Genomic DNA, 12,552 nt, shown 5'->3' on the forward strand with positions numbered 1-12,552 from the left:
CTGATGGATGCATTCAGGGCAACTCGAAGTTCAGCATCTTGCTTATGGATACTTCCTCATATCGACCAGTGGAGCCTGGGATTGATCTATTGACCTTCTGATTGGTAGCCGACCCGCTCTAACACCTGCACCACAGCTGCTGGAAACGTCCATATTGTAACACTACCAGGGAGTTAAAAATTTTCCTGATGTTTCTCCAAATGTTTCTCTTACGACTTCACATCAGAAAGATTATTGTTCAACAGTTAAATTCAAATTATTGGTTCTTGGTGCACCCAGTCATGTTAATGATGTGAATACCACCAGCACATGGATATCCTGAGCATTCCTTTCAACATCAGCCCACATAATGATGTTGAAATAGACTAAATGGGACTTTTCCCCCACCCTTCCGGTGCTGATTAAAACCCAAAATGTTAAGAAGCTGCACAAATCATTCACAGAATGGACAGTAGACATTTTTTTTGTAAATGTATTTTATAAGTTACATGAATTTTAGAGTATTTGTGTTCTAAATGTGTGCTAATCGTTAATCAAATAATGCCCCAGTAACTGAACGAGGTCCTAATAGCACACTGTAATTGCCTTCTGCACAGGATTGCTTATAAGCAGCCTCCCACAGTACAAATATCACACAGAGCAATAAACACTTAAAGGGTCTGGCACAGCAGAGGCTACAGCCTGCAGCACAAACCAGTGACCACAACTCCTGTTAGAGCTTTTGTTGCCCTTCTCAAGAGATCAATGACATTTACTAAAACAATCCACAGCCAGTGAAGCTTGCAGATGATGACCAAGTAGATCTTTTTAATGAGAAAGGTCTTCATTGAAGTCTTATTACTACTGTTTGCTATTAAAGGAAAGGGTATGTACACTTCTAAATTATATTCACATCACAAATCACTGGGTAGTAGAGACAATCCAATTAAAATAAAAACAAATGAAATAACAAACATCAAAATTAAAAGATCATGCAGTCACACAATCAATTACAACCTAGAATGAAATGCCAAACAAGTTTTTCCACTTCTGAGTGACACATGAGCTGAAAAACTTAAATGATTATATTTAGAAGCAGGTCACAATAAAATTGTGCAAATACAGTACATATTTTCATCTATGAGCACACTTTTCTAGAAGAATGAATACACAGTATATTCTCGTGTGTTATCATCTGAAATGAGAATGCCACGTCAGACATTTAGTAAAAGCAACAATCCTAAAGACACACAAGTGTGCACAGATACAAAAACCTATTTGGTTAAAAAAAAAATTATCCTTTTACAAATTACAAAAAAAACAAACAACTACCATTGAGAAATATGATTTCTATGTAGAGGAAGACTGCAATGGAGGTGTTTGTAGATATAATCAAAGCTTATGCATAAATGTACTGGTTGCTATTGCAGTAATAATAAAGTATTAAATGCAGCTGCTTTGTTATTATTTGAGGAGTGGAGAAGAAAAGAACTTCCCTTGGCGAGAAAATCCCACTGCTGATTTGCTCTTTGACCCAAATCTGCAACAAACAGCGTACATAATAAAACATAATGGAATTATTAATTAGGAGTCATGGTCAATAAAATAGAGTCAATGAAGGATAATGAGATATTGCACAGTAGATTAAGTTATATGAAAGTCAGATGAAGTCAGCATTTATGTAAATTAGCAGAGAAAACACTTCACAGCTCTATCTTCTCAATTAATCATGAGATCATTGCTTAGAACAGCAGCAGGACTGGGAGGATTGTGGTCATGTGATTACCTGGGTGTCAGAGAGGACTTCATGCGCTGAGACAGAGAGCTTGAGGAGGGGGTTTTATTGAGCTGGTGCTCCGGAGTGGTCAGAGGTCCCAGTATGCTCACTGAAACATCACAAACAGTTAACATTTACAATCTCGGCCTCCTATGAAATGTCAGGCTGTTGAACGATTGCGCCCCCACACTCAAACGGCAACAGCAAAGAAAGTTTAAACGAACCTGCAGCTCTCTCAGGGGTGGCATAGCAGTTCGCGTTTTCAATGATCAAGTGGTCCAAGTTTGGATTCTCGTTTTCTGCCATCACAAACTGGGCCCAGTAATCCACCGGCAGCTCCAAAAGACGTGTCACAACCTGAACAGAAAGGGATTAGTAAAAAAAAATGGAAAAAGATCAGGATTATTTCAGAGTATTGCCTCATCCACTTCGTGCTACGCTGGTTAGGCTTGCCTCAAGCAAGACAGAGAAAAATTACTAAAGAAAAAATAATGTATGGCGCTATGCTTTTCTTCTGTGCAATATTACACTGTAAAGAGATTTTTGGTGGCCTCCAGCTGTTGTGGGAGTTCAGTGTCTTAGAATAAGCCATTTGACACAATTTATATAAATCTGCTGCCAGACACTGTCATTCTGATAAAGTGCAAAAATGCATCAGAATTTGAATAATATTAGAAGTTGCACATACTAGTGTAATGGACTTGAGATTTCTAACCCATCTTATTTATGCATTCTTTTCCAACAATAGCCATTCAACATTTGCAATCTTTACTTTATGGAGGTACATCTCTATACAATAGCTTTCATTGCTATTGGCTTTCATAAACTTTCACATTTAAAGTATTCAACCAGCAAAATGTGGAAGGGAACTTTTATTGTTAAGTCTGTCTACCCGTGGGTAATTACATGTTTTGTTGATGCCTGCAGCAAACACACATTAAAATGAGCCATGTTTGTCACAGACATGATTATTATGGTCACTTTTAGCCAGTGGATCCATTATAAATAATGCAACAGCAATGGAAAAAGAAGCAGCAGACCCAGAAAGCTTTTTGATGAAGAGCTGCAGGTGAGTGGCTGCACAGCTTTAAAATAAACAGCTGCTTGTACTGTTCTCCACATTATCACATCACATTTGTTTAAGGCAAAGGAAAAGGTCTAATTGCTGAGTTTGTTCAGCTGCACCAGTCCCTCTTCTTTACTGTTTCTTATTGAAGTAGCTGCTCAACAAGTGATTGCAGCACAGTTTTCTAGGAGAGGTATACAAGAGATGTGGCTAATGTTTCAGAATACTTTATTGATCCCAAAGGGAAATTACTATTGTTACAGCTGCAACCGTTTCATTTAAACGAGTAAACCTAAAACACAATAACATACACTAAAGGCATAAAAGTATAAAGACTAAAGAGATATTTTGACTATATATTTCAGGCCTACCTTAGGCTGTCGTTTGGTATCCTGTAGGATTGTCATTGGGTCTGGATTGGGAACTGCATGACCAACAATAGTTGGGCCAAAAACTCGGGCCAGGTTACCAATGTCCATCTTAGTGTCCAAACTGTCAGCAACTCTGAAAGAATTCATTAGATTCAGTATTGAATGGCTGATGTATATGAAACCAAAGTCCCAGAGTCTGAGGTTGATATTGTAAAGAGGACCTATTATGCCTTCGTCCAGCTCCAAAATGTTATTCTGTGTCTGCAGAAAGTTGCTTTGCTTAATTCACTGTTTAAAATAATGATTTATCATATGCAGGGCCTTGGAGCAGCTCCTCAGTTCCCCATTGTCTGAAACAAGCCATTTTACCTCCTCTTCCTTTAAGCCAACTTTCTTCTGGTTTTGTTCAGAGAACTCTAAAACAGAGCTTTGGGCTCACAGGGATTAATAGTAAATATGCTGAGCTTATTATTTAAAACTTTGGCCATGTTTAAAAATTAGAAGCCTCCATTGTTTTTAAATGAAAATAATAAATAGTAAATAAAGAAAAGCATAATAGGTCCCCTTTAAGTTAAACAGAAAAAAAAAAAAAAGGCAACAAATCCAAAGTTACTCTGTTTATGGAGTTCTGCACAATTTTGCCAAAATCGGCTTAAGGCATTTTTAAAAAAAAAAAAAAAAAAAAAACCTTTATTTTACCAGGTAAAATATTTGAGAACCAGTTCTCATTTACAAACATGACCTGGCCAGGTGGCTGGGTTACATTACATACATACACAGCATTTCAATCATGTTAAGGTGACTGGGTCATTGCAGTAGCCTGATTCTCTTCTTTTTCAGCCATTCTGTTGTAGATTAGTGGCTGTGCTTGAGATCATTTTCCTATTGCATGTAACAGTTTGGGCCGAGCTTTAGCTGCCGGACAGATGGCCTCTCATCTGAGTCTAGAATACTCTCACATACAGAGGAGTTTATGCTCTGCTCAATGACACCAAGGTGCGCAAAACAAGCCCAAATTATCACCCTCCCACCAGCATGCTTGACAGCTGTTTGTGCTGATATGCTGTGTTTTGGTTTTCACCAAATGTGGTGCTCTGTATTATCCAAACATCCCCACTTTGGTCTCGTCTATTCAAAGCGCATTGTTCCAGAAATCATGTGATTTCTAAGATGCAACTTTACAAATCTAAGCCATCCTGCCACGTCCTTTTTTAGAGAAAAGAGGCTCTTTTCATATCATCTTTAATATTATGTATGTATGAATGGCTGGATGGATGGATGGCCCAATCTGAACAAATCTTTGCATGAACATTATCACACATACTGCAGTTATTAACATCTATATATTTTTTAAGAAGATCTATTATAAATCCCAGTTCTTTTGATTTTCATATATATTATGTGAATGCGATGTTGCGTTCTCCATTTGCGTCTTTTTCACACATCATGTTCAATGTACGTTGCCAGGATGTAACTTGATTTGTATCCACAACGGAAAATTGTTTAAATCACCACTAAATATGGAATGACGAATTTTGTAAAAAGCACCGGAGGCCACTGTAGGGTAACTGTGCTGTCATGAACTTTAACATTTAACATGCTAACTGAGGCCTGTAGAGTAAAAGATGTAGCTCTTGGGGGTTTTGAAGTTTCTTTCAGCATTGCACGGTCTGACCTTAGGGTGAATTTGCAGGAATGTCCACTCCTTGGAAGATTGTGGCCTTGTGTTGCCAGACACCTGAATGCTCCAGATCAACAAACTACCAAAATGTCTGCTTTGATAGAGGTAGTCACACTTGCTAACAATCGGTTAATCAAGTGTATCTGATTAGCAACACCTTGTTGTTGCTTGTTACCCACTTAATTCCTGGAAGCTGCAAGGGGATACTTAGTTTTTCACAGGACTGTATACGAGTTGTATAGTTAGAGGAGAGTAGATGCTAACCTCTGAAGGTGAAGGATTAAGAAAGCCAGTGTGTCTCTGTTGGGCTGTGGCAGGTCACCAATGGTTTGGTACATCAGAGCTATGCTGTTGTCATCATCTGAAATCTCTGGGAGGACAAAGAAAACACATTTTTCAGTACAGACCAAGAAATAGGGTGTTGTGGGGATTTATTAGTTACATTTTCTTACTGCAGTGGAAAACAAATACTAAAAAAAAAAAGCTAACAGACATAAAGATCGATCTTTTGTTTTTCTTCCAGGCAAATTCCCACCAGAAGTGTCCATCACTCATCAGAACAAATTACAAATATAAAGCAAAAGCACTTATGAAGCCTGCATTTAATCATGTGTTGGATAAATTGGTTAAGATTAAATTTTGCAGTTATTTTAAGCAGACATTACTTTGTGCCAAAACACTGGGCTACTAACACAGACACTTACCGGCTGCCTCCATGAAGGGACGGTTGAGGCGGAAGGTGAGAAGAGGCTCCTTGAGGTTCCTCAAAAAGTCCTTGAGGAGGCCAGTGACAGCATGGATATCATCCACCTTACTGAGCACGGGAACAGTTTTGCTACGGAGAAACTTCTCCTTCAGCTCCTTTATAGTGCGATCAGCACCAGAAAGACGGTACAGCCCAGCCTGAGGGAGGAGGGAAAAAAATTATCTGCATTATAGTGATAGTGTTTCTAGGCAAATTTATTTGAATTGTAACTATTATCTGTAATCTATTGTTTGATATGAAAGGGCACCTTTGGAGCTTTCTAGTATAAACTTCTAGTATATACTATAAACCCAATATCCCCAGGGACCTTTGTTAGCTCAGGATGCCTTACTTTCTGTCTTCCTCTATCACTATCAAGGCCCAACTAAATACTCATTGATGATGAAACAATAGCACACCAAATCATCACATCCGAGTAGCTGCAGGCAGAATAATGTGGCATTTTCGTTAGAAAAATAACAAAACAGCTTAATTTGTATCAGCTGTTGTCAGTCAGACTCTAGCTCCATTCCCACATTCATTCTTGCAAAATTTGTGCAAATGAAAGAGTCTGACAAGTCCATAATAGATAATCGTGTTAAGATACAGCACATCTAGTAAAAACAGAAGAGACACATTTAATTTGAGTGGGAAAAGCCAACACTTGTCACATGATGGCAATGATATTTATGAGCAAAAAAAAAAGCAAGTAAGACAAGAGAAAAAAAAACTAAAAAGAAGAAATGGCAGCAAAGTCAAATAGCAATCAGGAGATCTGGAGGCCTTCCATAGCCCAATTACAAATTGAAGCTCCCAGTAACAGATTGTAAAATCTTAGTTACAGCTCTGTCTCAGCTTAAGAGGAAGACATTAAAAATAACTACTGTGGCTTGAGGCTTTACTGTTCTTCACATTTCTGCATAATTTTAGGGCAGCAAAATAACACTCACTTCATGCAGTCCCCTTTGCTCAATCTCACTGATACAGTGGACCACAATGGGAGGGATCATGGGTGATGTGTCTGGAACGTAGTCTGCAAGGACACCCTGGAAAACAAATGGGATGTGGAGTAAGCAGCCACCACTGTGATTAGATTTCAGTGGATGCACCTGCAAATCAAGAGAAAAATGAGTAAAAATGTTATCACACACCTCCCCAATTTTGACTGGTGTGGCACCGAGGTTGGGGATGCATGGCAGAGGGCAGCGCTCACGACATTCGGGGTGCGAGACCACCCTGCAGTCTCGGCACTTCAGTGAAATCTTGCCAAATTTGATCCTCTTTCCACAGGGCACGCAGGATTCAGGCTTAATGACCTATAAAAGACATTCCACAGGAGACTGTCAAGTTCTATACTATATATATATATGCAGCCAAGCCAAGCAGAGGCACTTTGTTTAATGGCCTGCATAAACACGGCCGCAAATAAGAAAGCGACAGTTAATACTGGTGCCAAAATGTTTCTGTAGAGTAGGGGTCTGCATTTCATTTTCCCAAGAGGCCACACCAGAAACTGGGACTGTCATGGACAGCCACACGAATAAGCTGAACTCAATTCTGCTCAATATTAATTTTATCTCTTTATAAAGGTTATTCGTGCAGCCCTCCACAACAGTCCCAGCTTCTCATATGGCCCCTTAGGAAAATTAGTTGCCCACCTCTACTGCAGACACACCAAATAAAGCTAATAAAAGAAATAAATAATTTAAAATTTACAGGTCATTATATAATGCCAAAACCTGTTAAGAAACCATATATAATTTGGAGATAAACAGAATCCTCCTTTGATCCAAGAAAATGTCCTTTTCTAGTCACATTGAGTCAGTGCTCTTCTTTTGCATTAATGAAATTCTTACAGTTTTGGAGACGAACTCATGAAAGCGGACGCCTCCATTGCTTTGTGGAGTACTAGGCGCAGCTTTCATCTCTCCGTCAGGGTTGGCAGGCTGCTTGAAGACGTCCTCAGACTTGACAGATTCAGAGTCCCACTCCATAGCAGCTGAACAGGAGAGGCAGAAAATAAATACCTGCTTGTAACATGGCATAAACCTTCAGCTCTTCTGAGAGCGTGCCGCGCTGAATCACTGCTACTGCATAATGAATTTTATTCAACACATCCGTCGAGGTTTTGCCATTAAATTATGTGTTGTTACTTTTGCTGAAACACACCAGAGCCCCTTGTTGTCATCTTGTTAGCTGAATAATAATTTTACTTACTGAAGAACAAAGTTAGGTGAAACTTAACAGGATCATTTGAATGCGCTAGAATATTATTCAACAGTAATTAAGCCACATATTTAAAAAAAAAAAAAAAAGTAGCATTTGTGAAAATCGAGGTATACATTGTTATAGTGTTCATATTATTTTTCTACCCTACACAATCCACAATAATTCCCAATGACAGATATAATAAACTGCAGAAAATTGATAAACTGATGATTGACTGACTGATGGATGGATGGACTAAGAAGAAAAATCATTAATCATTTTAGTTTTTGTTCAAATATAAGCACATGTAAGCCTGACTGGTCAGCGTACAATAAATGCAATATAAGCAGAAGAAAATGAATGGATGAAGACTGAATTATTTTGACATTTATGGATTTATGAAAATGTAAACAACACTTTAGTTATTAAAATCCTAAATAACAATTTTTTTAAAAAATTAATAATGATACTGTTATTACAGAGCTGAGGATTTTCATTTTCCTCTAGTTCAACCTCTTTGGGGGTCACCAAAAAATTCCTGATGCAGATAAAAACAGCTAATAGCTGTCAAGGTTTCTCCCTATAGCCCAAAATTGGACATTTAATATTTAATTTCAAGGTTTTGGCAATTATGTTCATTTTAATACCTTCTAAAGCCCTTTTTTGACACGTACGTTTTTATTTTTGAGGGCTGCACACACTAGATATACACTACCTCAAAACAGACATCTTACCAGTCTTTCTCCTGCTGCGAGTCCAGTAAGGAACAGTCTCAATGGTAGAAACTGCCTCAACAGACCCTCCATTTGCAGGAACAGTCACTGTGGTCTTCGTCACAATGGCCTCATTTCCCTGTCACAGTAAATGAGAACAGTCAGAATAACCACATACAGACAAACTATGCCAGGCCCCAACAATGAGCCATAAGACCTAGCTGCAATCAGCCATCAGCTTTTGGTTGCCAAAGCTGACAAAATAGATGCATAATTAAGATTTTGTAAAGTAAATGATAACAATATACAGAACTAAATGAATAACTTACCATCTCTGAAGTTTTTCCTGTTGATCGGGACCTTTTGGAAGCAACTGGAGGACCATCAACATGATTTCTCGAGGAGCGCTAAAATCAAGACAAAATATTAGCACTTTCATTTCCATTACACCTAAAACAATGCCATCACTTCTCAACTTTTAAAGTGAAGCTGTGCACATATAGGTAACACACCCTTTTTTCTCGTTTCTTGAGTCGCACTGTTCTCACATTGGAGGAGTCCCAATCCTGTCAAGATCAAGCATATCAAATAGATTTCCATTAATATTTTCACTGATGCCTACAGGCAGAATATCCACAAGAAACTGGTATCTAGACTGTATTCATGAATACAATCCCTTGGGAAACACTCCACCTTATACATCAAATCAAATTGGAGAAGGATGCAAATATAACACTAACAAATGAGGATTGGTTAAATATATGTGAAATAAATGCCAGCACCTCCAGCTGTAGCCAGCGGAGTTTTCATGGAAGAGTTTTATTAGGTTTTTCATAACTCCAAAAAGAAAATCCCTATAAAACAGCACATCTGAATCCAGACACTGCTGGAGACTATGTAATAATACAACGACTGACCACTCTCACATATTTTGGAATTGTCCAGCAATAGTCTTATTGGTCAGAGATAGTAACACAAATTAAAATCATACTGTAAAAGAAATATATGGAATGGAAAAACATACCCTCTCCTTAAGGCTTTGTAATTATAAATTTCAGAAGTACTGGTTAAAATGGCAGTTATATATGAATGGTAGTTTTACACAGAGAGAAGACTGAATAATAACCTTATCATATTAGAGAAAAATTTCCTGTGGTAACTATAGCTTTGGACATTGGGTACTGTTCATAATGGATTTTTTTTATGTGTGAACATTTGGCTTCATCTGGGATCTGGAAGGACTTGATGGACTAGTTTGGACTTCCATTGATTTTCTTTTGATGATTATCCTGGGTAGACCACTGAGACTAATGTTAAAAGCAACTGCTATCATGTAGTTAACTAATGACTTTGTGTGCTTTATTTTATTACCCTGGTGACCTGTTTTGTTCTGCCCTGTATGTTTGAAACAAAGTGATAAAAATAAAGTTCAAAAACCAGATTTCAAAATTAAAGCAGTTTTTTTTTTTTTTTTTATACATGTATGCCATTTTAACATGTAAAAAGGGAAACACTTACAAGAGAGTCATCCGTTTTGTCATAGCTGATATCTGACAAGATGGAGCCTGATTCATCTATCGTCATCAGTCTGTCAGGAGCAACAGAAAATATGCATTAGGTCAGCAGGTGTTAATTTCATATCATTTACTCATACGTGCTCCACCCGATTCATTAGCTGATTTAAAACTAAGTGGTAATGCAGTCAACAGTTTAGAGTGATGCAACAAAAGGTTGAAATGTTTACTTTAAGTGTCAGATATACCCATGTGTAAGAGAAAGTACCTTAAAGTCAAACCATCAGTGATCAGGAATAAGAACTGTACCTTAAAAAAAGCTTGTATGATTTAACATAAAACATCTTGAGTCGCTTACCTTCGGCTGGTATTGAGATTGGCTGTTGCCTGACAGTTTGTGTTCAGGAAAGCCAGAGCTGAGCGCTGTTCTGCACTCAACTGGATGCTATTAGTGGATCCCTCACTGGTCAACAGGTCTCGGATCAACTGAATTTGACGGTCCTGTGTCATAGAAATGCAAGCAAGACACAAATATGAGCCAAGTGAAATAGCACAGCAGACTAAATCAACATCAACAACAAAGATCCAGTCATCCGTCATACCAGTGAGTCACAGTCAGCCTCAGCCTTTTGTCTGCGCCGAATCTCCACATCTACTTGGTTGCGGGCATGTTTCAGTTTGACCTCCAAGGCTCCCCTCTCAGTCTCTATATTTCTCAGCATCTCTTTGCATGCCCCCAGCTCCTGCTCACTCTTTAGCCATTTGCGACGGCAATCATCAAAGTTTTGTGCCATCTGAATAAAGTCTGGGGGAGAAAAAAATGGGAGCATTGGTATAGTGTCTGTATCAAATGAGAGACTGTAAAGACAAGAGAAACTACAGCCATAATGTACTCACTGGGTTCAATGTTCTCATTGAGAAGGTCAACTTGCGTCCTGAGCTTCTCATATAAGCTCTGGAGGTTTAGCACCACAGTCTCCATTGTGTCTTACAATTTAAGACGCTGAAAAGAAATACATTATAGAATCCAACCACACAGAATGACAGGGGTTATCCACATTTGCTGGTTGCCTTTCATTTCTGCCAAAAATACATTTCGCTGTGCAGTGTACTGTGTATAACTGTGAAAATAAATATTATCTAAAAACAGATCCCTTGCTGTAGGCTCACGTAAATATGTGTTCATTATTTATCGTTATGCTGAATACGCTGGCTTCTTTTGTTTTTCTTCTAACGCCACTAAATAGCATGATGTACAAGAAAAGCTCTATTAACCGCACATAAACAACACGGCGATTACGATAGGTCCATTTTTAACTGGTGACTAATGCTAACCCTCCGTTAGCAAACTTCAGAAAGCAACAGTTACCTACATACCTGGAGAAGTGGTGTACGGTAAAGCCCTTCGAAGAAATTTAGTTAGTACACTGCTCTCTTTACGTTTTTTTTTTAAGCTTTTTTTTTTAGCTAGCTTTTTGAACCTTTACCCACATCCTTCCACAGCCACGACCATACTGAGCGGGTTGCATTTCAAATTTCGCCGCTAGCCAATGAGAGAAGAACACCACTCGGCTGTCAAGACAATAAAGAGAGATGACTTCCGTGCGTGTATTTTCAAAATAAAACCACCGTAACAACCTGTCGCCACAAAAGCAAGCGAGTAGATTTGCGTCAAAAAAGTAAAACTATTTATAGATTGAATATTATTATAATATATTAAGCAATCGAATAAGTAAACAAATTTAGAGTCAAGAGTAGACGGAATGAAAATAACAAGTGTGACTTCCGGCCATGGCTTTGAGTGCCGCTTTTTTTCCCCCTTGGAGCACGTAGGTGAAAAAATAACGACTTCCGAGAGACTGAAGAGTTTAACCGTTCATGTCGTTATGCTGCGGCTCACAAGCATACACACTATGAATATATGTACTGTCTATGCTGGCAAGTAATATGGCCTTGCATCAGTGGCCCATTCGACACACATCTAAATATATAATTACTGTCATTGGCCTGTAGTTTGTGTCCACCATAATTCAAGTTTATTTATATAGTGCCAATTCACAACAACAGTAGCATCAAGGCGCTTTATACTGTAAGGTAATGATCCTACAATAATGTAGAGAAAACCCCAACAATCAGACGACCCTCTATGAGCAAGCACTTTGGAGGGTGGGAAGGAAAAGCTCCCTTTTAACAGGAAGAAACTTGCTGCAGAACCAGGCTGAGGGGCTTCCTGCCATCTGCAGCCATCTAACTTTACACTATGAAACAAACTCACCCACTAGATTGTATGTTTTTTAGAGTTTAATTCCCCTGTAGCTTTCACTTATATGACACACCCCCAAAACACATCTACTTAAAACAATTTAAATCATCATTTTACAGCATTATTTTGTTCTTCTGTGGCCATATTCATATATAATTGTGTATAAGGTGCTCAAGTCATGATAACGTGCTGAATGTGTCCATCTGAAGGTCCTTGCCGATTGTGGCACTGGTCA

The 12,552-nt window shown here is 38.4% G+C and overlaps 1 protein-coding gene across 1 annotated transcript; it reads right to left on the reverse strand.

Moving 5' to 3' along the window:
* Positions 1-491: 491 nt before the first annotated feature.
* On the reverse strand, positions 492-11,630 carry racgap1 (Rac GTPase activating protein 1). Its single transcript, XM_030733789.1, has 17 exons — positions 11,432-11,630; positions 10,952-11,057; positions 10,657-10,859; positions 10,413-10,555; positions 10,059-10,128; positions 9,053-9,106; positions 8,870-8,947; positions 8,562-8,679; positions 7,476-7,618; positions 6,771-6,935; positions 6,570-6,665; positions 5,579-5,777; positions 5,139-5,244; positions 3,194-3,326; positions 1,981-2,113; positions 1,766-1,865; positions 492-1,519 (listed from the first exon to the last, which is right to left on the reverse strand). Exons 2-17 carry the CDS (start codon positions 11,034-11,036, stop codon positions 1,444-1,446), a joined length of 1,902 nt encoding a protein of 633 aa, XP_030589649.1. The 5' UTR covers positions 11,037-11,057; positions 11,432-11,630; the 3' UTR covers positions 492-1,443.
* Positions 11,631-12,552: the final 922 nt, after the last annotated feature.

Source organism: Archocentrus centrarchus, chromosome 7, assembly GCF_007364275.1.
Source record: "Archocentrus centrarchus isolate MPI-CPG fArcCen1 chromosome 7, fArcCen1, whole genome shotgun sequence".
Classification (NCBI taxonomy): domain Eukaryota; kingdom Metazoa; phylum Chordata; class Actinopteri; order Cichliformes; family Cichlidae; genus Archocentrus; species Archocentrus centrarchus.

What these genes read in the sequence shown, in the direction of transcription:
- racgap1 (XM_030733789.1), bottom strand. Translation starts at nt 11,036, where the DNA reads ATGGAGACTGTGGTGCTAAACCTCCAGAGCTTATATGAGAAGCTCAGG. An exon ending in CAATGAGAACATTGAACCCA is followed by an intron (nt 10,860 to 10,951) that starts GTGAGTACATTA and finishes TTTCTCCCCCAG; the next exon opens with ACTTTATTCAGATGGCACAA. An exon ending in AAGTCCTCTCTGACACCCAG is followed by an intron (nt 1,520 to 1,765) that starts GTAATCACATGA and finishes TGTTTGTTGCAG; the next exon opens with ATTTGGGTCAAAGAGCAAAT.